Source organism: Aptenodytes patagonicus, chromosome 11, assembly GCF_965638725.1.
Source record: "Aptenodytes patagonicus chromosome 11, bAptPat1.pri.cur, whole genome shotgun sequence".
Taxonomy (NCBI): domain Eukaryota; kingdom Metazoa; phylum Chordata; class Aves; order Sphenisciformes; family Spheniscidae; genus Aptenodytes; species Aptenodytes patagonicus.
Window position 1 is genome coordinate 1,338,649 of NC_134959.1, and position 23,665 is coordinate 1,362,313.

General features: G+C 71.1%; 3 protein-coding genes across 3 annotated transcripts; 1 reads left to right on the forward strand and 2 right to left on the reverse strand.

Moving 5' to 3' along the window:
* Positions 1 to 1,131: 1,131 nt before the first annotated feature.
* On the reverse strand, positions 1,132 to 10,902 carry CDH1 (cadherin 1). The gene is made up of 16 exons (XM_076348883.1): positions 10,776 to 10,902; positions 10,575 to 10,689; positions 6,285 to 6,520; positions 6,044 to 6,175; positions 5,799 to 5,954; positions 5,583 to 5,727; positions 5,280 to 5,452; positions 4,760 to 4,888; positions 4,458 to 4,643; positions 4,128 to 4,372; positions 3,846 to 3,988; positions 3,490 to 3,714; positions 2,998 to 3,219; positions 2,787 to 2,917; positions 2,359 to 2,502; positions 1,132 to 2,206 (listed from the first exon to the last, which is right to left on the reverse strand). The coding sequence occupies exons 1-16, from the start codon at positions 10,839 to 10,841 to the stop codon at positions 1,994 to 1,996; spliced, it is 2,661 nt and encodes an 886-aa protein (XP_076204998.1). The 5' UTR covers positions 10,842 to 10,902; the 3' UTR covers positions 1,132 to 1,993.
* Positions 10,903 to 12,403: 1,501 nt separating this feature from the next.
* LOC143165442 (B-cadherin-like) lies at positions 12,404 to 18,598 on the reverse strand. Its single transcript, XM_076348884.1, has 15 exons — positions 18,419 to 18,598; positions 16,161 to 16,339; positions 15,958 to 16,068; positions 15,573 to 15,728; positions 15,352 to 15,496; positions 15,033 to 15,208; positions 14,845 to 14,954; positions 14,564 to 14,765; positions 14,239 to 14,483; positions 14,007 to 14,149; positions 13,585 to 13,809; positions 13,277 to 13,495; positions 13,043 to 13,173; positions 12,802 to 12,948; positions 12,404 to 12,618 (listed from the first exon to the last, which is right to left on the reverse strand). The coding sequence occupies exons 1-15, from the start codon at positions 18,576 to 18,578 to the stop codon at positions 12,406 to 12,408; spliced, it is 2,562 nt and encodes an 853-aa protein (XP_076204999.1). The 5' UTR covers positions 18,579 to 18,598; the 3' UTR covers positions 12,404 to 12,405.
* Positions 18,599 to 19,761: 1,163 nt separating this feature from the next.
* LOC143165393 (cadherin-1-like) lies at positions 19,762 to 23,427 on the forward strand. The gene is made up of 9 exons (XM_076348814.1): positions 19,762 to 19,825; positions 19,949 to 20,068; positions 20,158 to 20,313; positions 20,385 to 20,529; positions 20,617 to 20,792; positions 20,893 to 20,982; positions 22,557 to 22,699; positions 22,870 to 23,005; positions 23,254 to 23,427. The coding sequence occupies exons 1-9, from the start codon at positions 19,784 to 19,786 to the stop codon at positions 23,341 to 23,343; spliced, it is 1,098 nt and encodes a 365-aa protein (XP_076204929.1). The 5' UTR covers positions 19,762 to 19,783; the 3' UTR covers positions 23,344 to 23,427.
* The last annotated feature ends 238 nt before the right edge of the window (positions 23,428 to 23,665 follow it).

Sequence of the window (23,665 nt, forward strand, 5' to 3'; positions counted from 1 at the left end):
GGCGGGGCGGGAGGAGGCGGCGGGGCGGTGCCATCTTGGGGCCTGGCCTGAGAGGGGCACGGCCGCCGCTGCCGGCTCCGGTGGGGCGGCGGTAGCGGTGCACGCCGGTGGGTGCCGCCCCCTCGCCCACGGCAGCTCGGGGCTCGTCTTCTTCCCAGCGGGCAGCGCAGGGGACACAGCTGTCCCCTGCCCGGATCGTCCTGACGCCAGGGCGGGAGGCTGGCGAGGTAAGGCCCTCTGGCCCCGCTGGCCACAGGTGTCAAGAGCACCAACCCCTCTGGCAGGTGAGGTATTTCGGGAGAGCTCCCGCGGCAAGGCCCTCCCCTGTGCCAGGAACAGGCTCTGGCTGCATCCAGCAAAAGTTAGCAGCTTCCAGAGAGAAACCAGCAATTCTGTCTAAGAAGGGAGAGCCCAAGCGCGTCCCCGTATCGTAATCGGCGTGTGGAGGCGGAGGTGTGCAAGATGGGCATTGCCGCCTGCTCTCGGGGTCAGTGGCCAGACCTACCTTTGGAATAAACAGCTTACGTGGGTGTTGCAAAGCACATAAATCAGCATTTTGCCTGTGCAGGACTGTAACGAGGCGGGATGACTGCGAATCCCTTGCCAGCCTCCTAGGCTGCTATGTGTTTGAAAGCCTGCAGGCACCACGGGGCATGTTACTCTTTTCTGTTTCCTTACCGGGCAGGTCCTCTGAAGGGAGGTCACGGCAATTACAGGCTTGGACAGACATCAGTGATCTCTCACGCTGGCTAACAGCCTCGCCTCTGCTGCGTGGCCTGTGCAGGGCAGGGCGTTGAGCCGGGCGCTGCACACACACAGCCACCACGATAAAGCACGAGCCCGGTTTTCACGCCGTGTCCTGCTCCTTCCTTTCCTGCTCCTCCAGGCAGATGGGCAAAGCCGTGACCTGCTGTTAGCTGCCAGCCCTGCCTCCTCACGGCCCCTGGTGATGAGAGAACACGTGCTCTGGTATGGATCTGTCCCTGTTACACAGAGCTGGGCGTTTGCTGTCTGCCCTTTGGAGGCAGCAGCAGCTGTGGCCGCGCCGAGGAACGGCTCTCTGCGGGGCCGGCTGGCCTCTGAGCACGGACACAGGCAGTGAAACCAGCAGAGCCATACACAGAAAAGGGCTTTTGGTTTTCTTAAAACAATTTATTATGTCAATTTTATATAAAAACCATAGTATCAATTAACACAAGACCATTGCTGGCTTCCCAGCCCGCATCAGACCCCTTTCCCATGATAAAAAATACAAACCACGACGACAGCTAAACACAGAGTTCAGAATTTCAGTAAAGCTGTTTGATTTTCGAAAGCACCTTTCATTGACTGCACAATAATTACACCTGGCACAACACAGAAAGAAATCTTATCATAATCTGGGATACAGAAAAATAGAAATCTGCCTGTAAGTACTCTATCAAATATAATTCCCTCATGTATAGCACATGATGGCACATCTTTGGTCTGCGTTTATCGATCACCTCGCCCTGCTCCGGCGGAGGCACGGTGCCAGGGCCGCCCCGCTTTGCCGGTGCCAGGTTTGCGAGCCGAGCGCGGCGGCAGGTCGGTGGTTGTGTCGGGGCTGGGAGCACGAGGTATTTCAGAGAGCGCCAGAGAAACCCTTCCCCCCATGGAGGGAGGCGGCAGGATCCTGTCCCCTCTAGGGAAGAGGAGCTGATCGTGGCCCATGCAGCCAGGAACGCCTCGGTTCCAGGACGGGGAACGGACCGCGTGGCTCCATGCCCTGCCTGGAGCTGAGGGGGGCCAGGAAACACACAGGCTCCCCAAACCTACCTCCCCACAGCCCCGGTGACCCCGAGCTTCCCCTGCGCTGAACGAGGGGGACGTGGACACCAGGTTGAGGGGGTGTTGGAGGGGGATTTGGCTACCCCCCGGGTGAAAGCCAACGCGAGTCCGGTGGGGTGAAATGAGGTGAGCCGCCTGCGCCGGGCGGCTGCCGGCCGGGGTGGGGGGGGGGCTGGGGAGGGTCCTAGTCGTCCTCCTCCCCACCGCCGTAGAGGTCCGCCAGCTTCTTGAAGCGGCTGCCCCAGTCGTTGAGGTAGTCGTAGTCCTGGTCGCGGTCGGAGGCGGAGGAGTTGAGGGAGCTGAGCGAGGTGGCCTCCGAGCCGCTGCCCTCGTAGTCAAACACCAGCAGGGAGTCGTAGGGGGGGGCCGTGGGGTCTGTGTCAGCCGCCTTCAGGTTCTGGGGGTGGGGGGGCAGAGGGGTCAGTGCCCGTCCCCCCTGGGCTGGGGACGCCGCCGGCTGGGGGGCGCCCCAATGGTGCCTGCATGGATGGGGGCTTCAACCCCCACCCCCAGTTGCCCCCCAAAGCACCGCATGGGGCCGGGGCTCACCTCATCGATGAAGTTTCCGATCTCATCAGGGTTGGCGGGCCGGGGCCGGTACTGGGGGGCGGCCATCAGTGGGGGGGCCACATCGTTGCGGATCACCTCCGGGCGGGCATCCAGGCCCCGGTGCAGCTGGCTCAGGTCGTAGTCCTGTGTGGGGACGAGCCGGGGGACATGAGGAGACAACACTTGAGGAACGGCCACGGGCACCACCACGCTGGGACCCAGGGCGGGAAGGACTAGGGGCACCGCAGGCACCGGGGTCTGCAGGGTGCTGGGTGACCGCAGCGGGGGACACAGGGACGAGCAGGTCCGCAGCGGCCTTGTGCACCCCAAGCATCTGGTGTGGCTCGGGGAGCAAGGCCACCGCCTGCCCCAGGGAGCGTGCCGCAGGGACCCGGCGGGCAGGGTCCGGCCTGGCACAGGCATCCCACCTGGTCCTCCTCGCCGCCGCCCTCCTCATCGTAGTGGTAGACGTTGTCCCGCATGTCGTCCTCGGGCGGGAGCAGCGGCTCCTTCACCACCTTCCTCTGCCTGGCGAAGAGCAGCAGGAGCAGCAGCAGGACTGCGAGCAGAGGGCACGGGCGTCAGGGTGGCGGGGCGAGGGGGGGGCCCCCAGCCCCGTCCCCATCCCGCGGTACTCACTCAGCAGCGCCAGGATGCCCCCCAGGATGCCCAGGATGGCGGGGACGCCCAGGCCGCCGGCGATGAACGCTCGCCGCTCGCAGTCTTTGGCCGGCCCTTCACAGCTGCACACCCGGGCTTTGACTGACGTCACCTGCGCCTTGCCCTGCCCGTCCGTCAGCTTCAGGAAGACGCTGTAGTCCCCCGGCTCCAGCTCCTTCACCAGGCTCAGCGCCAGCCGGTCTTGAGCAGCAGAGAGAAAGGTTGGGCTCAGAGACAGGTCCCCGCTCCCCGGTTTGGGGACACCCTCAGCACCGGTGCGGGGCTTTGCCACGCGGCAGTTCCCCAGCCCGGTACCCATTGCGGGGGGGGGGGGGGGGGGGCGGCGGCGGCACCGGCTGCACTCGGGGGAGCGCAGAGAGCCGAGGGGGTCTGGGATCTGGCCCTCACTCGGCGTCCCCCACCGCCCCACACCAAAAGGTGGGTGGCTGGGCCAGACCATGCGGCACCTACCTTGTCCAGTCACCTTTACGGTCCAGTTGGTGCCGGAGCCGTGCTCCAGCATTGCCTGGAAGGGGTAGGTGTTGGGGGGCAGGTCCTTGTCGACAATGGTCAGCATCTGCTCCTCGGGCTGCCGGTTGCAGATGTCGAAGATCCGGGGCTCCGGCATGGGCCCATTGTCGTTCACGTCCTGGAGGAGGAGGAGCAGCGTCCCCGTGCCGGTGGCATCCGGTGACCCTGCAGGGCCAGGGGTTAGCAAGGCGCCTGGGGAGGGGGTCCTGGCCCCTGCCCCTGCCCCAGGAGCCCCAGTGGGACACAGGCGGGTGGCAGCAGCCCCTTCCCAAAGGGCAAGGCAGGGCGCTCCTCACCACTGTCCACGGCCAGGACGATGGCCTTGTAGGTGCTGTTGATGGCGTGCACCGACTCCCGGTCCAGCGGCTGGGCTGCCGTGACGATGCCGTTCTCGGGGTCGATGGCCAGCCACCCCGCGGGGTCGCTGCCCATGCGGTACCTGGGGCAAGCGAGGGATCAGCGGCAAGGGGGGGGGGGGGATGCTCTGCCGGGTGGGAAGGGGTGCACGGCACAGCGCGGCCCTCGGGCACCCCAGCACGGCCCCCCACCACTGGCACACCCCCCCCCCACACACTCACGTGATTTTCTGCCTCTGATCCCTGTCCGGGTCCTGGGCCGTGTAGGAGGTGACCTGATGCCCCAGCGGCAGGTCCTCCATCACCTCCACCCTCTTGACTGGGGGCACGAAGACGGGGGCTTCGTTCACGTCTCTGACCGTCACCAGGACAGTGGCCGTGGAGAGCACCAGGGGCACGGTGAAGGGGACGGTGTTCTCCACCGTCACCACGAGGTTGTACCGACTCCTGGTCTCATAATCCAGGCCCTGGGGGGGGTGAGGAGAGAGGAGCCGGGTAGCGCCGGCAGGGAGGCAGCCGGCACCGGGGCAGCTACGCGACAGCAGGACCCACCTTGGCTGTTTTCAGGATGCCATCATTGGTTTTGGGGTCGGTGGTGATGTTGAAGTCGCCGTCCTGGTCCCCGCTCTTGATGCGGTAGAGGGCTTGCCAGGCAGGGGAGCCCTGCATGTCCTGGTCTGTCACATGCAGCCAGGCCACCACCACCCCCACCTCGTTCTCGTTCACCGTCCCCTCGTACTGCAAGAGAGCGGACGGGGACAGTCACCCACGCGGTCCCAGGCACCCCGGGGCAGGGGGACTCGTGCCATGATGGCCCGGGGAGGGCAGCGCCTCGCGGGAGGCGGCTCAGGTACCATGTTGGGGTTGAAGACGGGAGGGTTGTCATTGGCATCGGTGACTTCCACGATGGCGGTGGCGGTGTTGGTCAGGCCGTTGCCCTCCTGATCCGCAGCCTGGATGATCAGTGTGTAGTTGGGAGTGGTCTGTAAGCCAAAATCACCGCTGTTAGGGCAGGGATGGGGTCCGGTGTGTCCCCCTCCTCTGGGGACATCGCCTGCCTGCTCTTCCACCCTTCTCCAGCCACGGTGTTCACCGCCAGCACAGACACTTGCTGATGTCCCTGCTGCCCACCCGAAGGGCTGGCAGTCCACCCACTCCCGGGGCTCGGCAGGGCTGGGGGCCCCTGCAACGTCCCCAGTACAGATCCCCGATGGGCTTGGGGCTGCAGACACCCCCAGAGCAGGGGACGGTGGCCCAGGGATAGCAAGTCCCCGAACCGGCCAGACCACAGGGCTCTGGCATCCCCGGCTCCCCACAGCAAGTCCCACCACAGAGCTGCCACACGGTCCCCCAGGACACGGTGAGGGTGCCCACCTCCCGGTCCAGCCCTGTGCCGATGACGCTGATGATGCCCTTCTCCTGGTTGATGGTGAACATCTGTTGCGCACTCTTGGGCTCCTCGCTGAGGATGGAGTAGCCAATGATGCCGTTGTTCACGTTGATCCCATCGTCTGCATCCGTGGCGTTCACGGTCATCACGGACGTGCCTGGTCACGGGGACAAGCAGGGGAGATTTTACTCATGGGACAAAACCCACTGGATACCCCAGCACAGCTCTGGCTCAGGGCTCTGCATGGTCCCAGCCATGGGGCCCCCGGCTCGCCGGTCCCCACGCACCTGGCTTCGCGTTTTCCTCGATGTAGCCGATGAAGACTTGCTTGGTGAAGATGGGCCGGTTGTCGTTCTGGTCCGTCACGGTGATGATGATCTCCATGGGGTCCTCCACAGGCTGCCCGTTGGCTGACACGGCGTGGGAGAAGAGCTGCGAGGGGCACCGTCAGCCCACGCGCGGCCCCGGGGACCGTCCCCTCCCCGTCCTGGCCCCCTACTCACCACGTATTTATCGATCTCCTCCCGGTCCAGCGGCTTCGTCACCTCCAGCCACCCCGTCTCCCGCTCGATGGTGAAGACGCCCACGGGGGGGGTGTCTGCCCCCTGCCCCGTGATGCTGTAGAAAACCTTGGTCTCCTTGTCTTTGTTGGATTTGATCTGGCGGTGAGGCGGAGGGGGGAGTTAGAGGGGTCCCGGCATCCCGGGGACCCCCCTGCCCTGCGCCCCGTCCCCACGGGGCCGCGTACCTGCACCAGCTTCTTGGGGAAGGGGCCCCGCTCGTTCTCGGGGCAGTTGATGGGAGGGATGACCCAGTCCCTCTTCTGCCGCCGGAGGCCGTGGCCGGGCTCGGGGAAGGTCAGCACACCGGGTGCTGCGTCCTGCGGGGAGAGTGGCTCGGCTTAGTGCCAGCACCTTGCCAAGCCCTCTGCACGCTCTGCCCCGGGGAGAGGGGCCGCGGTGACCCCAGGGAGATGGGCTGCGCTTTACCTGCTGGTGGTGGTGGTGGTGGTGGTGGCGGCGATGGTGCCGCTGCCTGCGCAGGGTCACCCTGGCCGAATGCTTCTTGCCCACGGCGTCCCAGGTGTGGACGGAGAAGCTGATCTCCTGCCGCTGGAGCTGCAGGGGCCGGGTCGCAGAGATGACACCGTCCCTGCTCACCTTGAAGCGAGTGTCATCTGAGAGGTACATGGCACGCCGCTGCTCGCCGCAGTCCGCAAAGCTCACTGGGGACAGGGAGAGCGAGTGAGCAGGGGGCTCCCGGTGCTGCCCCGGGGGAAGCCGGTGAGGGCAGGGCAGGCACCCAGGCACCGCGGGAGGGGCAGGCGGCAGAGCAGGAGGGCGCAGGACAGCATGACCCGGGCACACGCAGCACAGCCATGGCTCAGGGGCCTGGGGGGACCGTGGGGTCACAGGCGCGGCGGGGACACACCACGCACGGTGCCACACGCCCTGCCAGGATCCCGTCCTGGGCACGACGCACGGTGCATCCCTGCCGTGGCTTCGGTGCAGGACCGGGCACGGCACAACCTGCTGTACCATGGGATCCCTGCCAGCCCATGGCAACGGGGCAAATGGCACTCAGCACAGTGCACCCCTGCTGTGCGCGGCACATCCCTGTCTATAGCACCGTGTACGGCACATCCCCGCGCACGGCACTGTGCACATCACATCCCCACACGTGGGGCATCCCTGCCACGTGGCACATCCCCATGCACGGTGCGTCCCTGTCCCCATGCATGGCACGTCACCGCTGCCGGGCCCACAGCAGCGGGCAGAGGGTGCTGGTGCTGCTCCGGCTGCTTTTCAAATAAAAACAAGGTCAGTGCCCGCTCACCGGCACTGGCACCCAGCCCCCCAGCAGCCTGGCCAGGGGGCCCTGGGGGCTGCCACGGCTGAGCCACAGGGCACTGCAGGCCGGTGGGTTACGGTGCCCCAGTACCTGGGGACCCATGGGGGTCCCCGAACCCCCACACGGCCGGTGACCATGGCCACGTGTCTACAGCAGGGACAGCTCAGGCTGCAGGAGGGGGACATCAACCTGTGCGGCGAGAAGGTGCCGGCCCCGGTGTACCCGTGGCGCAGGGCAGCAGCCGGGGCGCCTGGCCCGCCCAGGCACCCTTCGGCACCTCCGACCCTCTGCTGCGGGGAGGGTCCCCAGGGACACCAGGCACCCACCACAGACCGGGACAGACGGTGTCCTGGCGTCACCAGCTTAGCACCCTGCTGGGGCGCGGTACAAGCCGGGACCGGCACGCGGGGGCCACGGACAGCCCAGGGGGAGGCTCCGAGCGGCGCCGTGGCGGTCAGCAGGCATCACATGAGCTGGAGCTGCGCTGCCGGGAGCTCCCGAACAAACACCCTTTGTCTGGGAGATGGTTTGTTTGAGCCAGCAGCACCCGGGCAGGAGCCCCTGCCAGCACGGCCACCATCGGCCCCGGTCTGACCCGCACCGCGTGGAGCGGGTGCTGGGGCTTCACCGTGGGAAGGCGACGTGCCTGGGGTGGGAGGCAGCACAGCACGCCCCAACGCCAGGCACGAGGCCGCTGCCAGGGCTGGTGCCGCCATTGCCGGGGTTACGTCAGCCCGCATGCAGCCCAGGAATTCAGAGGCGGTGGCGGGAGGGAGGCGGGTGGGGAGCGATAGCCAAACCCCGGGCTGGGGGGCTGTGCCCCTGACCCAGCCCGGGCAGCCGGGGAGGACCCGCCGGCGTGATGCCAGCCCAGCTTGGCCCCGCAGCCGGACCCCCGGCAAAGGCCGTGGGCTGGGGGAGCCGGTGGGGCCGGCTGGGCAGGCCAGGCGCTGCCGCAGCGGGGGCTGGCGGCGGGGAGAGGCATCCCGGCACCCATGGGTGCAGGTGCAGTCCTTGGCACCTGGGACCTGGTACCGTGCCGGATGGGTACGGCGAGTGGGCAGTGCTCAGCCCCCAGCCCCACGCCGGGTGCAATGAGTGCTCGGTGCTCAGCGCCCGCTCCCCCCCTTCCCACCCGGCCATGCACAACCTGTTTTTCCAGCTCCTCAGGTGAAGGAAAGCCCTTCCCAGCCCTCCCCTCCCTGGGGCTGGGAGCCAGGGGGCCCCTCTCCTCTCGGGAGCGGTGGGGCGGGAGGCGAGGAGAGCTGGGGGGGGGCGTGTGTGTCCTTCGGGGGGATCCCTCCCTTCCAGGCCCCCTGCCACCACCCATGGGGCGCTGGGACGGCCAGACCTCCTGCTGCCGACTGGGTCAGGGGGATGAGACCCCACACCGGGACGGGGACCAGGGCAGGCCCCCAAGCCGCCCCACGTCCTGCGACGTCTCACCGGGGCTGGGCGCGGGCTGACTCATGGGCAGAGCTGGGTGCCACCACGCCCGGCTGCCGGGTGCCACCACCCCGGCGGTGCCCGCTCTGCGCGGGTTGCACAAGCGCAGCTGTGCCAGGGCAGGAGCCGGCGGCTGCGGCTGCGGGGGGACGACTCACGTCAGCCCGCAGGCAGCCGGGGCAAAGGCGCTGTGAGCGGCACGTCCCTCCAGCGCACCCGCTGACGTCACCCGAGTTTCGCCGTGACTTCAGACTCTCGAGGTTCCCCCACCCGGGGCTGACGGGGGAGCGTCCCAACCCCCGCCATGTCCTGCGGGGCCGTGCCACCCTAAAGACCCCCGACCCGCTGAGCAGAGCCGCAGGATCCCGTCCCGTCCCCGGGGATGCTGCGGCCCCCGCGCAGGTGTTCGCCTCCCCAGCCCAGGCGCCGCACGGGGCCTGTCCAGACCTGTTGGGAGGGAAAACACCGCTCTCAACTCATCAGCCTAATTACAGGCCAGCTCGTCGGCCCGCCCTCGCCATGGCCTGGCCGTGGGCTTTGGTGTGCTGCGTGGCACGGGGCAGGGGGGGGGGGGCATCACCCCCACCATGCTCATCCACCCGCCTGGCTGAGCATCACCGTGGCACGGCTGGGCATCACCAGGCTGGCACACGGCCCATACGGGCAGGCGTCCCCTTCCCTCCTCCCACGCCACATCTCCGCCCAGAACCCGAAACTGGAAGTGCTGGGATGGGGGATTTCCAGCAGGTCCCAGCTCCGGAGATCAGCCCTGCGTGGTGGCGAGACACCGAGGCCACGTGGCTGCCCGTCACCCTGGTATTGGTCACGGCCCTAATGGACACAGGCTGCTGCAGCTGGGCGGCTTCGTTAATGATCAACCAGAAAGCTAACGAACGAGCAATTCCTGAGGTGTGGGGCAGGGTCCAGCTCCTGGCTCGATACCCGCAGCCCAGGCAAGGCCCTTCTGGAGCCGGGTGGGGTTTGGGAGCCCCGGTGCAGCGCTCGGTGCTCTGCACCCCTCGGCCCTGTGGCCCGCCCCAGCCGCCCCCGGCAGACCGTGGTGCCAGCACCACCATCAACCATTAACTGGTGCAGATAGCAATGGCCCAAGCGCTGCCCTGGGAGCCTGCACCCAGCCACTGCGCAGCCCCCCAGCACCCATGGATCGGGGACTGGGGCCGTGCAGGGCACCCCAAAATGGCAGCGGGTCCCCAGCACCTGCTTCCCTGGGCACACCTTTCCCTGGTACCTCCCCTGCGCGCCGAGGGCCGGCGGCACCCGGCTGCCCTGGCCAGGGCTCGGCGCGCGGCAGGGGGAGGCTGTGGGCAGCCTGGGCTGGGGCCCAGCCGCCGCAGCCACGCAGGCAGGCTCAGCGCCGGCACCTGCCGCGCCAGGACAGGGATTTTGTGCCAGCATGGCGAGACACCACCGTCCCCATGCCAAGAGCCACCCAGGGAGGCCGCGCTGGGGGCTCTGCTCTGTGGCCACGAAAGGTGGGTTTGCCCCCACGAACCCCGGGTGCTGGGACCCCGCGGGCGGGCGGGTGAGGCACAGGGCAGGACAGGCGCCTGCGTGGCCCCACGCCCCGGCCTACCGGCCCCAACAGGTCTGCGCCGCCTGAGTCAGCGCCGCCCGCGCCGGCGCACCCCGGGGAGAGGCACCCGCTGCCCCCACGCCACGACGCCATCCCTGCCACGGTGGGAGCACCGGCGCTCGCGCTGCCCCGGCCCTTCGTCACGGCCCCACCGCCGTGCACGGACACGCAGCCACGGCTCTGACCCCAACGCCACCTGCGGCGGTGTGCACCGAGCCCGGCTCCACCGCCATGGCACCGGCCCCACTGCCACGGCCACCCACGGAGCCGGGCAGAGACTATCCCCATTGCCACCCCGGCACCACACGGGCACGGAGCCACGGCTTCGTCCCCCATTGCCAACTCCAGTGCCGCGCACCCAGCCCGTCCCGACGCCTCCCAGCCTTACCTCGTCCCAGCGCCCGTCCCGCCGCCACGCTGTCCCGCGGCACGGTGAGGGCGAAGGTCTCCGCGGCGAAGCCGGGCTGGCACGGCGCTGCCCTCTCGCACAGCCGGTGGCCGGCCTGCCCGAAGAGAGCGGTCAGTCCCGGCCAGGGTCCCGCCGCCCCGGGCAGGGTCCCGGGCTGGGTCCCGCCGTCCCGTCCCTCACCTGGAGCAGGAGGAGGAAGAGGAGGAGGAGGCAGAGCGGGGCCGGGCAGTCTCCCCGCCGCCCCATGGCTGGCTGACGGTGCCGGTGCCGGTGCCGGTGCTGGAGGGATCGGGGCGCTGCCGCCGCGGAGCCGCAGGTGGGTCCGATCCCGGGTCCGGTCCCGCCCCGCAGGTGCCGGCCCCCCCGGGGGAACCGCCCCGCCCCGCCCCGACGGGAGGCGGTGCCGCCCCGCCCGCCCCCGCTCCCGGTCCCCCGGCCCCCCCGGCAGCAGCCCCGCAGCCCCCGGGGCGCGGGAGCTCCGTGGGTGCCCGTCCAGGGCCGTGGGAGCTTGGGGTGGGGGGGTGTCGGTGGGTGGCAGGAGGAGGGGGAGGCCCGGGGCGCACCCACCCCACGGCCCCCGGCTCTGCAGGGGCAAACGTCGCACCCAGGGGCCCCACGCGGGAAGGAAGAGCCCACGGCCCACCCCGGGATGCTGCAGCCCCCGTCCCCTCCAGCACCCCCTCCCCTCACCCCCCTCCGTCCCCAGACACGGCAAAGCCGGGGGTGACCCCACAGCAGGGAGAAACCCCCAGGGACCCCTGGTGCCACCGGCCGCCCCACGGCTCCCCGGGCTTCGGCGAGGGGCAGAGTCCGGCCAGGGCTGAGCACGGAGCCGGTGGGAAACACCCGGTGCTGGGGTCGTCCCAGGGCTGAGCCCCCGGCCGGGGGGGGAGCGGGCAGCCCCTGCCAGCCCCCTGCCCGCGCACAGCAGCAAAGCCCTCGGCCCCATCGAGTAGTGGATTTATTGCCCGTAGCCCACACGGCCGGGGAAGCCGGGGTCCCACTGGGGCCGGGGGCTGCGTGCCAGCACTACCGCCCGTGGGGCGATGGTCACCCCGAGGGGACGGGGTGGCAGCTTGGGTGGGGGGCTGCAGGCGGGCAGGGCTCCGGCTGCCCCGGCGCAGGGGCAATTGCAAGGCCAGGAGGGATTTGGCACCGTGAATGCCCGGTGCCGCTGGTGCTGCTCCCACAGGGCACAGGGTGGGGGGCTCAGTGCCCTGCCCGTGCCCACCTGCGCTAGCACTGCACCCCATGGATGGGGACAAGGACACCCTGGGGGAGCCCCCGCTGCCGGGGGGCCACGAGCACTGCCTCCCGTACAGGCGATGCTGCAGCCGTGCCTGCAGGTACCATGCTGGGGCAGGGAGCAGCCGGGCGCCGCTGCGGGCAAGGGGGACGGGGCTGGGGGGTCTGAGCGGGGGGGGCCACAGCAGGGCTGGGGTCAGCACCGACCCCCGGGGCGGACAGCAGCTCCCCGGGAACCTCTCCCAGGGCACAAAGCCACGCAGATGCCACGCATCTAAAAAAACCCACATTCTTTATTAAAACTTACAGCAGCACCCGCTCACCTCGTCCGTAGCATCACACTACCTTTATTTCATACATTTTAAAAAAACCAAAAAAAACCAAAAAACCAAAAACCAAGAAAAATACAGGAGAGGAAGGTGAGGGGGCTGCCGCCGAGGTGGGGGGCACGGCGGGAGGGGGCTGCCCCAAGGCACAGGCAGCAGTAAGGCGTGGGGCCGGGGCCGGGGCCGGGGCCGGGGCCGGGGGGGGGAGGGGGGGGGGGGCAGCGGGGCTGGGGAGGGTCCTAGTCGTCCTCCTCCCCACCGCCGTAGAGGTCCGCCAGCTTCTTGAAGCGGCTGCCCCAGTCGTTGAGGTAGTCGTAGTCCTGGTCGCAGTCGGAGGCGGAGGAGTTGAGGGAGCTGAGCGAGGTGGCCTCCGAGCCGCTGCCCTCGTAGTCGAACACCAGCAGGGAGTCGTAGGGGGGGGCCGTGGGGTCTGTGTCAGCCGCCTTCAGGTTCTGGGGGTGGGGGGGCAGAGGGGTCAGTGCCCGTCCCCCCTGGGCTGGGGATGCCGCTGGCTGGGGGGTGCCCCGACGGTGCCGGCACAGATTGGGACACACACACACACACACACACACACACTCTCACACAATGGTACCAAACCACTTCGTCCCCCCATCCCCTCCAGAGCCAGGGCTCACCTCCTTGATGAAGGTGCCGATGTCATCGGGGTTGGCGGGCCGGGGCCGGTACTGGGGGGCCGGCAGGAGGGTGGGGGCCACGTCGTTGCGGAGCAGCACCTCCGGGCGGGCGTCCAGGCCCCGGTGCAGCTGCCGCAGGTCATAGTCCTGGGGGGGGGGACGGGGGACGACACGATGGAGAGGGGCAGGGTCAGGCCACCTGCGCTGGCACTGGCCCCCCCGGCACCCCTGGGACACCCACCTGGTCCTCCTCCCCGCCACCCTCCTCCCCGTAGTAAAAGACGTTGTCCCGCGTGTCATCCTCAGGCAGCAGCAGCGGCTCCTTCGTCACCTTCCTCCTCCTCACGAAGAGCAGCAGCAGCAGCAGGATGACTGGGGGGAGCAGTGGGCGTCAGCAGGGACGTGTCCCCCCCCTTCTACCCCACGGGGGGGTGCAGCCCCGCAGGACCGGGACCCCCAGGGAACCCCCACTCACGCAGCAAGGCCAGGAGGGCGCCCAGAGCGGCGAAGACGAAGGGCAGGCCGGTGGCGGGCTGGGGTCTCTGGGGACAGCTCTGCGCTGGCCCCTCGCAGTCGCAGACCCGCGCAGTGACGACGGTGAGCTGGGCTTTGCCCGGCTGGTCGAGGAGCCGCAGGTAGACGCTGTAGAGGTCCGGCTCCAGCGGTGCCACCAGCCGCAGGGTGACCGTGTCACCTGCATGAGATGGGTGGCTTGTGGGGGGACGCACCGGTAATGCCGCCACGGCGCAGCCTGCCTCGCGCCGAGCATCCCCCCGACATTACCTTCATCGCTGACCTCCACGGCCCAGCTGGCCCCCGAGCCGTGGCTGAGCTCGGCACGGAAGGGGCCGGTGTTAGGGGGCAGGTCCCTGTCGGTGATGGCGAGGACCTGGGGCTGGGGACTGCGGTTGCAGACGGTGATGTCCCGGGGCTCGGCCTCGGGGCCGTGGTCGTTCACGTCGAGCAGGGTGAGGAGCAGGGTGCCGGTGCCCGTGGCGGGCGGCAAGCCTGCGGGGAGGAGCGATGCTGGAGGAGAGCTCCCCAAAACCAGGACCCTCATGGGGACAGGGGTGCCCCAAGGAGGGGTGGGGACAGGCAGCCCCCGGCACCGCTCCGTGCCAGAGCCGGGATGTGCTTCCCGGCGACCACAGCACATGTCCCTCACGTGGGACGGCAGGAACAAGGGCCCCTTTCACGGCCCTCACCGTCGTCCACGGCCAGCAGCACGGCGGTGTAGGTGCTGTTCTTGGCGAAGGGGGACTCGCGGTCCAGGTGGTCCCACGCCGTCACGAGGCCGTTCTCGGGGTGCACGGCCAGCCAGCCCGCCGGGTCGTGCCCCACCAGGTACCTGGGTGGCAGAGGGGAGCTGGTGCCACGGCGGGGGGCAGTGGGGACACCCCCCCCCCCAACCTCAACCCCAACCCTGGCCCCGCTCACTTGATCCTCTGCCCCTGGGCCTTGTCGGGGTCCTGGGCCGTGCAGGAGGCGAGGGTCTGCCCCGGCGGCACGTCCTCCGGCACCCGGGCAAGCTGCACCGGCGGGTTGAAGACGGGCGCCTCGTTGACATCCTCCACGTTGACCGTCACCGTGGCGGTGGCCGTCGGCAGCTTCACGGCGAAGGGGGCCTCGTTGGCCACGACCACGTGAAGAACGAACTGCTTCTTGGCCTCGTAGTCCAGACCCTGGGAGAGGGGAGGGGACGGGCAGCACCCCACCATGGGCGGCGAGGGCGGGGGGACACACGGAGGGAGCGGACACACACCTTGGCGGTGCGGAGGACGCCCTCGTTGCTGGCGGGGTCGGTGGCGATGGCGAAGGCACCTCCCTCGTTGCCGCGCAGGATGGAGTAGACGGCTCGCCATGCCGGCGTGCTCGGCTCGTCCAGGTCGGTGGCGGCCAGCCGGGCCACCTCCCGCCCAGCCTCGTTCTCCGGCACAGCCGCCTCGTACTGCGGGTCGGGGGCACTGTCACCGCCGCAGCCCGGCAGGCACCGGCCTGCGGGGAGAGGGTCCTGCTGGGGGGGGGGGGGGGGGGCCACGTTACGGGGCGTTGTCGTTGACGTCCGTGATCTCAATCACCACCAGCGCCGTCGTGGTCAGCCCCTCGCCATCCAGGTCGGCTGCCTGCACGGTCAGCGTGTACTCCCGCACGCGCTGCGGTGGACAGACAGACACCCCGTCAGCCCCTCGCCCGGGGCCGGGGCCGCCCGCCCGCGGTGCCGCCGAGCCCACCTCCCGGTCGAGGCCGCTGGCAATGACGTTGAGGGTGCCGGTGCCCCTGTTGACGGTGAACATGTAGGGATGGGGCTCCCGTGGCTCCTGGCTGAGGATGGAGTAGGCGATGACGCCATTGTAGGTCTCCGCCGCATCGTCCGCATCCGTGGCGGTCACCTGCATCACGGAGGTGCCTGGGGACGGGACATTCCGGTGAGTGGGGGGGGGGGACGACGACACACGGGGCACCCACGTCCCCCACGGGGACGGTCCCAGGGCTCTCCCCAAGGGACATGGCTGGCGGGAGGCAGAGCTTCCCCGCGGCACGGGGTCCTACCCGGCAAAGCGCCCTCCGGCACAGAGCCCCTGAAGACCTCCCGCGTGAACTGGGGCTTGTTGTCGTTCTGGTCCGTCACCGTGACTATGATCTCCATCGGCTCCTCCACCGGTTTGCCGTTCTCGGACACGGCGTGGGAGAAGAGCTGCGAGGCAGAGGGGTGAGCGGCGCGGCCGGCACGGCACGCCGGCACACCGCGGCACCCCCTGGCAGGGACCTACGTGGTACTTGTCGATGCGCTCCCGGTCCAGCGGCTGCGTCACCTTCATCCAGCCCGACTCCTTCTCGATGGTGAAGACGCCCTCGGGGGGGGCGTCCGCCCCCTGCCCTGTGATGCTGTAGAAGATCTTGGTGTCTCTGTCCCGGTTGGATTTGATCTGGGAGGAGATGGGGGGGGTGCTCAGCACACACACCCCCCACCTCCCCCAGCGGCATCGCACCCTGCCCCGATGCAGGGGGGATGGCCACCGCCAGCATCGCTCCCACCCTCGACGTGCACAGCCATGCCCAGCCCCCCGCCCAGAGGCAGGGGGGATGGACCCCTCCCCGGCGCCCACATCCACGCCTGGACCCCCAGCCCCCCGCCCAGGCTGACCCCCCCCATACCTGAACCAACTTTTTGGGGAAGGGGCCCCTCTCATTTTCGGGAACCTTGATGGGGGGGATCACCCAGTCCCTCTTCTGCCTCCTGGGAGCGGCGCGAGCCCGGGGGAGCTCCTGTGGGACCAGGGGGGCAGGTGAGGGTGCAGCCGGCTGGGGATGCACTGGTCAGGGATGGAGGGGGGCGGGGGGCAGCCGGGCACCATTACCTGGGGGGAGCGCCTGCTCCACACGGCGAGAGGGACGGGGTCCGTCCGGCCGGCAGCATCCCAGGGGGGGACGGTGAGCACCCTGCCCGCCCCCAGCAGCCGCACAGGGCCCCCGTCCTCCCGCGCCCCGACGTCGGGCTCCTCAGTCCCATACGGCTCCGTGCAGCCCCCGGAGCTCGCTGCGAGAGGGCGGGGGGGTCAGGGCAGCCGGGACACACACACACACCCCCCCACACCTGTCCCTGCGGCCCCCCCCCCCATGCCAGCAGTCCCAGGACCCCGCACCCCCCCAGCCTCCTGAGGCAGATCAGGCAAGGGATGCCTGGAGGGGCACGGGAGCGGGGTGGAGGTGTTGGCTTTGTTTCGTAGATGAAGGGAAATTCCTGGGCAGGCAGAGCCCTGCCCCAGCCCCCCACTCGGTGTGTCACCCCCCTTGGGGCTCCCAGCCCCCCCCAGGGAAAGCACATGGGGCACAGCACGGCCCCCCCCCCACCCCACCCAGGGACCACGCTGCACCCCCCGCACTGGATACAGCCCAGGCCTCTGCACCCCCGGCCGGGCGGCAGGATTAGGGGATTAGCGGAGCTAAACCAGCTCCGGCGGCAGCAAGAGGCCGCCTGGGCTGAGCGGTCATGAGAGCTGGGAGGGGACGGGCAGCGGGGCTGGGGGCTGCGGGAGCGGGGGGAGACACGGAGTGGGGCAAGGAGAGCTGTGCCCCACGGCTGCCCCACAGCGGGGCAGGGAGCGAGCCCCGGGGTGACGGCAGGGCCCCTCGCTCCCCCGCTGGGCGCAGCAGCCGTGCCTGGAGGGCAGCGCCGAGGACCCCTCCCAGCCGCAATGACGGTGATAAGGGACATCAGCGGGGCCGGAAGGGCCCCAGCCACCCCAGGAAGCGGGACCGGGGCACAAGGAGCCCGGGAGAGCCCCCAGCACCCGCCGTGGGGAGCCCCTAGCCCTGCTCCCCACCTTTGGCATGGGTTGCTGCTCCGCACCGAAGGGCCGGATGGCTCGGCAGGGTCGAGGTCCGCAGCCTTGCTCCAGCCCCGGCTCGGGGGGCCAGACCCCGCCGTGCCCTCGGGCTCCCTCTGTGCAGAGCCCACATGGCACCGTGCCCGCTCGGCGCAGGGGTGGAGCCGCACGGCCGGCGCCCGGGCCACGTGCCGCCCGTGGAGGGGTTTCGCAGTGGCGTGGCTGGACCCCAGCCCCTGCCCATGGTAGGGGCCCGGCAGAGCCCAGCTCCGCTCCCGGCAGCCTGGCAGGAGCCGCCCGGCAGGCTCGGCCAAAGGAAGCGGGATGCGGCGTCCGAGGCGGGTGGAGGTCAGGGCCTCTCCTGGCACGGCGAGAGCACTTACCGCCAAGGAGTGCTTTTAGTGCTCCGCGGCCATTAGGCGAGCCCTGGCTCCGGCCGCGGTTCCCGAGCAGCCCCGCTCCCCCGGGACGCTGCCAAGCGAACGGGGTGAACAGGCCCAGAAACACCGGGCCAAGAGCCAGCGGCAGTGAGCCCCTGCCCAGCCTCGGGCCGGGCCGGCCAGACTCCGCAGCCCACGGTGCCACGCTCCTGCCCACGGCAGCAGGAGGGTGGCCCCGGGGCACCCAGCCCCATCGCCAGCCAGGCGCCGGGCACCCACCCTGCGGGGACCCAGCCCTGCCCCGGCGGCTGCCTACGGGCGCCCTACGGCTGGACCAGAGGCGCCAGTGCCGGCATCAGCCGCCATCAGCCCCGGCGGGGCCAGACAGGCAGGCTGGGCACCGCCAGCCCCACAGCCCAGCCCCACGGCCCAGCCCTGGGAAGGGACAGCCCCATGGCCCAGCCCCACAGCCGGGGGGGGGGGGAGGGCACTGCCCTAGAGCGCAGGAGCCCGGCCAGCCCCACAGCCCGGTCCCACACCCAGGGAAGGGCTCGCCCCACGGCCCAGCCCCACACCGCGGGGGCCCCAGCCAGCCCCACACCCCGGGCAGTACCAGCTCCCCCCGAAAAGCACCGACCCCGCGGCCCGGGGGGCAGCAGCCGGCCCCAGAGCCGGCCCCACAAGCCGGGGGGCAAAGCGGGGCCGAGTGCGGCAGCGACGTGGGGCCCCGCCGCCCCCAGCCCAGCCCAGCCCGCACCGGGGGGCACGGCCCGCCCGCCTCACCGGCGCCCCGGTCCCGATCCCGGTCCCGGTCCCGGTCCCGGCCCCGCGCGGCCGATGTCCCCCGCCGCGCATCCCGCCGGGGTCCCGGGGGGCCGGGTAGAGCCGCGCCCCGACGGCGCCGGTTACCTGGTGCCGGGAGCGGCCCGCGGCGCAGCCCCGGGGGGACGCACGGCCGGGCCGGGGGAGCGGCGGGCGCGGAGGCCGCCGGCAGGAGCGGGAGGAGGAGGAAGAAGAGGAGGATGAGGATGAAGGGAAGCGGGCAGAGCCCGGAGCGCGGCCCCCGCATGGCCCGTCCGCTGCCGCCGCCGCCGCCGCCGCCGCCGCTCCGGTCGCCGCCCGCCGCGCCCCGCCCCGCCCCGCCCCGCCCCGCCCCGCCCGCTGCAACGCGCCGCTCCAGGTGAGGCGGCGGCCGCGCAGGTACCGCCCCGCCCCGCCCCGCCCCGCCCCGGAGAGCGGCCCCCGGTCCCCCGGCACCCCCCGGGTACCCCCCGGGCACAGCCCGGTACCGCCCGGTTCCTCCGTGAGGCTCCCCCCCGGTGCCTCCGTCCCCCCGCCGCTCTTCCCCCGGTACCTCTGCGTCGCCCCGTAGGCACCGCCCGGGCATCCCGGTACCGCCGGGCGCCTTCCCGGTACCTCCGGTACCGCCGTGTGTCCCTCCCGGTGCCTCTGGTACCTCCGGGCGCCCCCGGGCACCCCGGTACCTCCCCAATACCCCCGGGCACCGCGGCCCGCTGCCCCCGCGGCTCCCCCCGGCCCCGGTGCTGGCCCGATGCCGCGGCTGAGCCCCTCCGGTGCGCCCGGGGCTGGGCTGCTGCTCCTGGGGACCCCCGGGGACCACCCCCCCACCCGCCCGGGGACCCGGCACCCTGCCAGCGGGGGTCGGGGTGCTCACCCCCGCCGGGGGGTCCTATCGGGCACCAGCCGCAGCGTTGCCCCCTCCCTGGAACCCTGGGGGGGGCCGGCATTGCCTGGGGGTCACACCGCACTGGGTGCGGGGCCTCCGAGGGTCCAACGGGGTCCTCAGCACCCTGCCAGGGGGCTCAGCGCCCCGGGGGGTCCTCAGTGCCCCACAGTGCATCAGGCTGCTCGGGGGTGGTATGCTGGGGTGGGGGGCCTGGATCCCCCCTGCCTTTGGGTGCACGGGACCCCCGGAGTGAAGCGGGACCCCGGGGGTGGGGCCATGCACGCACCCCAGGCCTGCTGGGCTGGGGTGTCCTACAGCCCCCGCGGGACAGAGCCCTGGGGGGCTCCCAGGGTCCTGGGCTCCATCCCCCCCCCAGGCTGGAGCAGCATCTTGTGCGCTGGGCCCCCGCGCGGGTCCCTCCCGGGCACCCCTCCAGGGCTGGCGATGGCAGCTGGGCCCCCGCCTGCGCGTGCTGGCACCCGTGGGCCGGCGCTCGGCTTTCCCGGCAGGACTCGGCCAAGGTCACGGCCGGCCACGGGGAAGGTCCCCAGCTGGAGCTCGAAGGAGCAGCCAGCGCAGCCGGAGCCATGTCGCCCTGCACCTTCGTCCTCCTCCTCCTCGTCCTGCCGGTAGGTAGGACCGTCCTGATGCACGTCTGAGGGGGGGGCAGCAGGACAGCCCCCCCACCCCCGGCCCCTGGGCAGAGCTCTGCCCCCCCCCCCGGCCCCTCAGCCCCGCTCTCCGTCCTGCAGGACGTGCTGACCTTCCCCGAGCCCGGCCATGGCCTCCGGCGGCAGAAGAGGGACTGGGTCATCCCTCCCATCAACTGCCCCGAGAACGAGCGGGGCCCCTTCCCCAAGAAGCTGGTGCAGGTACGCGGCCCTGTGGGGATGGGGTGCAGGGCAGGGGGGTCCCCGGGATGCCGGGACCCCTCTAACTCCCCCCTCCGCCTCACTGCCAGATCAAATCCAACAAAGACAAGGAGATCAAGGTTTTCTACAGCATCACGGGGCAGGGGGCAGACACCCCCCCCGTGGGCGTCTTCACCATCGAGCGGGAGACGGGGTGGCTGGAGGTGACGAAGCCACTGGACCGGGAGGAGATCGATAAATACGTGGTGAGTAGGGGGCCAGGACGGGGAGGGGACGGTCCCCGGGGCCGCGCGTGGGCTGACGGTGCCCCTCGCAGCTCTTCTCCCACGCCGTGTCAGCCAACGGGCAGCCCGTGGAGGACCCCATGGAGATCATCATCACCGTGACGGACCAGAACGACAACCGGCCCGTCTTCACCCAGGCGGTTTTCAACTGCACCGTGCTGGAGGGGGCCAAGCCAGGTGAGACCCATGCCGCCGAGCAGGAGGCAGTGCCAGGGCGGCGGCAGGGGGATGGGGGAGGCGTCACCGATAACCGCCCGCTCCCAGGCACCCCCGTGCTGCGGGTGCTGGCCACGGATGTGGACGACACGGCGAGCTCCAACAACGGGGTCGTGGTCTACTCCATCCTGCGCCAGACGCCGGACCAGCCCCAGCCCCACATGTTTGCCATCGACGGCAGCACCGGCGTGATTTCCGTGGCTGCGGCGGGGCTGGTGGCACAGGCAAGCCCTGGGCACAGCCCATCACCCCCCCTCCCCCCCCGCCGCCCCCCCAGCCTGGCTCTCGACCCCCGTTCGGGGGTGACACAGCCTCTCGCTGCAGGTGGTCCCCGAATACACCCTGGAGATCCAGGCGGCCGACATGGAAGGGTACGGGCTGCAGGCCACCGCCACCGCCCTCATCAAAGTGCAGGTGAGGTCCCGAGCCCACCCTGTGCCCCCACGGTGGGCAGCCGGGCCCCCCCCCCACCCCGGTGAGCGCCCCTGGGGAGGCCGCAGCCCCCCCCGCACCCGCTCCCCCGCCGTCCCCTTGGGTCAGCGCAGCCGCGGTGCGGCCCCGTGCAGGGCAGGGATCGCTCCTTCCCCCTCCGCCCAGCGCAGACCGGGGGGGGGCCGCAGTCCCCACGCTCCCGCCGTCGCCCCTCGCAGCCCCGCTAGGAGCTGTGCCGAAGCCCCGGCAACCTCCGGCCTCCGCCCTGCCCGGTCCCCACAGCCAGCTCTGCCTGCGGGAAGCCGCCGGGGCAGACGAGCAGGGTTAGGCCACGGCGAAGCCGCTGCCTGCTCCTGGCAGCGCCCACGTGCCTGGCCGCCACAGCGCCGACACGCTCCAGGCGCTTTCCAGGGAGGCTGGGATGGCAGCTCTGCCGCGGCTCCTCCTGGCCCGGCGCCCCGACACCCCGCCGGGCTCTGGTCCACCAGCCCCGGGGCCGCGGTGCTGCCGGAGCGTGGGTGCCGGCGGGGCTCCTGGGCGCACCTCCCAGGGGGGAGCCACCCCCCGCCGGCTCAGCCCAGCCGGGGAGGAGCGCCCGGCCCTGCCGCAGTCCCGCGCTGCAACAGCGGTGTCCAGCCTTGCTAGCTCTGTGGGGAGAGGCTGCGACGCCACGAAAGGCGGCCGGGGCAGGGGATGGCATTTTGCGCGGTGTCGCCGGCGGCGGGTCCCTGGCTGAGCGGGACGGAGGAGAGCCAGGTAAGCAGCCGGGCACCCTTGCTCGCCGTTGTGCCTCTCCGGCGTCCCCGCTTCGGCCGGCAGCCGAGGCCCGGAGCCGATGCCGGTGCCGCGATAGCAGCGAGCGCTTGTCCCGCTCCGGGCAGGCAGCCTGGCCCTGCCCGGCTGGCAGCAGCCCTGGAGCAGCGGGATGGAGCCCCCGGGTTGTGCTCCCACCCTGCCAAGTGTGACCTGGGGGCCCCCAGAGGAGAAGGGGACCGGCCGCCCTCACCCAGCGCTGCCCTTGACCCCGCGCTGGCTGCCCGTCCCAGGCAGCTCCGGAGCGCTTGCAGGGTTAACGTTCGCCTGCACGTGACACCGTGGGCAGGGAAGGCGACGGGGACGGGGCTGCTTCCTCCCTGGGTCCAGGCCAGCCATTGCCGCCGTGCCGCGGCCCACCGGGACGGGCGGGCGAGCCCCAGGCGTGCAGCCCTCCCTCCAGGCAGGCAGCCGGCAGGCGCCCATGCCGCGGGTGGCGGCGGTGCCCGGGCCGCCTCTGGGGAAGGCAGCACTCCGCTGCAGGCAGGGCCCCAGCGCTGTGGCCCCGGGGCTGGCGGAGCCGAGCCCCACGGCATGGGAGGGACGTGGGCGCCCGCCTCCCGGCCCTGGGGCGCAGCGGGGTGCTGGGGACGGGGGAGGGGGCTGTCCTGGGACAGCCCCGGCTGCGCGGCCGCCGGTCCGGGGGCTGGGGGCACCCGGGGGCTCGGCCATAGTGCGGCAGAGGGGGGAGGCGGACGGCGCTGCCGGGACACGTCCCAGCCCCGCTTCCTCCTCTGCCCCAGGCCGAAGGCATGTCCGAGACGGCGAACGGCTCCCTGACCATCCACGTGCTGAACACGGCCACAGGGCTGCCGGCGGCCGGCCTCGCCGTCCACCTGGCCCAGCTGCAGGAGCCGGGGCTGCAGTGGACGGAGCTGGTGCAGAGGTAGGAGAGCTGTCGGCAGCGAAAGGGGCAGAGGATGCCGCTGCCTGTCCCCCCCAGGAGCCAGCTGGCAGCAAGCCGCCAGGAGAGGCTGCGCAGCCTTCGCCCCGGGGTCTGCCAGCGGCAGGGCCGGGGACAGCCGCCGCGTCAGGGCTTGCTCCTTCTGACTGCAGGTGGACGGACAAGGACGGGCGCTGCCTGCCCCTCCTGGCTCCGGGGAAGGCCAAGGCCGGCACCTACAAGCTGCGCTTTGAGACGGCAGCGTACTGGCAGGGCCTGGGGCGCGCCAGCTTCTACCCCTTCGTGGAGGTACGGGGCCGGGGGCAGAGCGCGGGGAGCAGGGGATAGGTGCCACGGGAGCCGGCCGTGGCCAAAGCCCCAGGGGGACGAGCCCATGGGGGCTCAGGTGCCGCCGCCAGGCTTGCGGGAGCTGCCTGCCCCGGCCTCCCTTCCTGCGGCGCTGCCGGCTCTGCTCCGAGCATCCCCCAGGGCCCGGCTCCGGCTGCCGAGCCCCGCCGGAGGGGGATCGCAGCCGCTGCCTCCTCACTCTCCCCCAGGTCGTCTTTACCATCGCTGACCCGACCCAGAGGCTGCACATCCCGCTGCTGATCAGCCCCTACTCCTACACAACGTACCGGGGCAGTTAGGGGAAAGGCACGTCCTCCCCGCAGGGATGCCGGTCATCGGGGGTGAAACTACACCGCCGGCACCATTAAAGGCTTCAAACAGCACCGTTGGTCTCAAAAAATCACCCTCCTGGGGGGCAGCGCTCACACGGCTTCTGGAGGGGAGCCCCAGGGGCAGCGCAGGCAGGGGGGCCAGCCCAGGAGGCAGGGGGGCCTGGAGGGGGGCCCCCGCTCCAGCCTGGTCTGGCGGGTGGGATGCTGGGAGCCCCCTGGCTGCGCCATGGACCTGGGCTGCGCTGGCACCGCTCGGTCAGAGCTGACCCAGCTGGCAGCTGCCCGTGGC

Bases quoted from the DNA above. Each gene is read 5' to 3' on its own strand.
- CDH1 (XM_076348883.1), bottom strand. From the start codon at position 10,841: ATGGGGCGGCGGGGAGACTGCCCGGCCCCGCTCTGCCTCCTCCTCCTC. The intron at 5,955-6,043 runs GTACGCGGCCCC...CCTCACCGCCAG, and splicing joins TCCCCAAGAAGCTGGTGCAG to ATCAAATCCAACAAAGACAA. The intron at 5,728-5,798 runs GTGAGTAGGGGG...TGCCCCTCGCAG, and splicing joins AGGAGATCGATAAATACGTG to CTCTTCTCCCACGCCGTGTC.
- LOC143165442 (XM_076348884.1), bottom strand. From the start codon at position 18,578: ATGCGGGGGCCGCGCTCCGGGCTCTGCCCGCTTCCCTTCATCCTCATC. The intron at 16,069-16,160 runs GTAATGGTGCCC...CTGGTCCCACAG, and splicing joins GGAGCAGGCGCTCCCCCCAG to GAGCTCCCCCGGGCTCGCGC. The intron at 15,497-15,572 runs GTAGGTCCCTGC...TCTGCCTCGCAG, and splicing joins AGCGCATCGACAAGTACCAC to CTCTTCTCCCACGCCGTGTC.
- LOC143165393 (XM_076348814.1), top strand. From the start codon at position 19,784: ATGTCGCCCTGCACCTTCGTCCTCCTCCTCCTCGTCCTGCCG. The intron at 20,793-20,892 runs GCAAGCCCTGGG...CTCTCGCTGCAG, and splicing joins CGGCGGGGCTGGTGGCACAG to GTGGTCCCCGAATACACCCT. The intron at 20,983-22,556 runs GTGAGGTCCCGA...CCTCTGCCCCAG, and splicing joins CCGCCCTCATCAAAGTGCAG to GCCGAAGGCATGTCCGAGAC.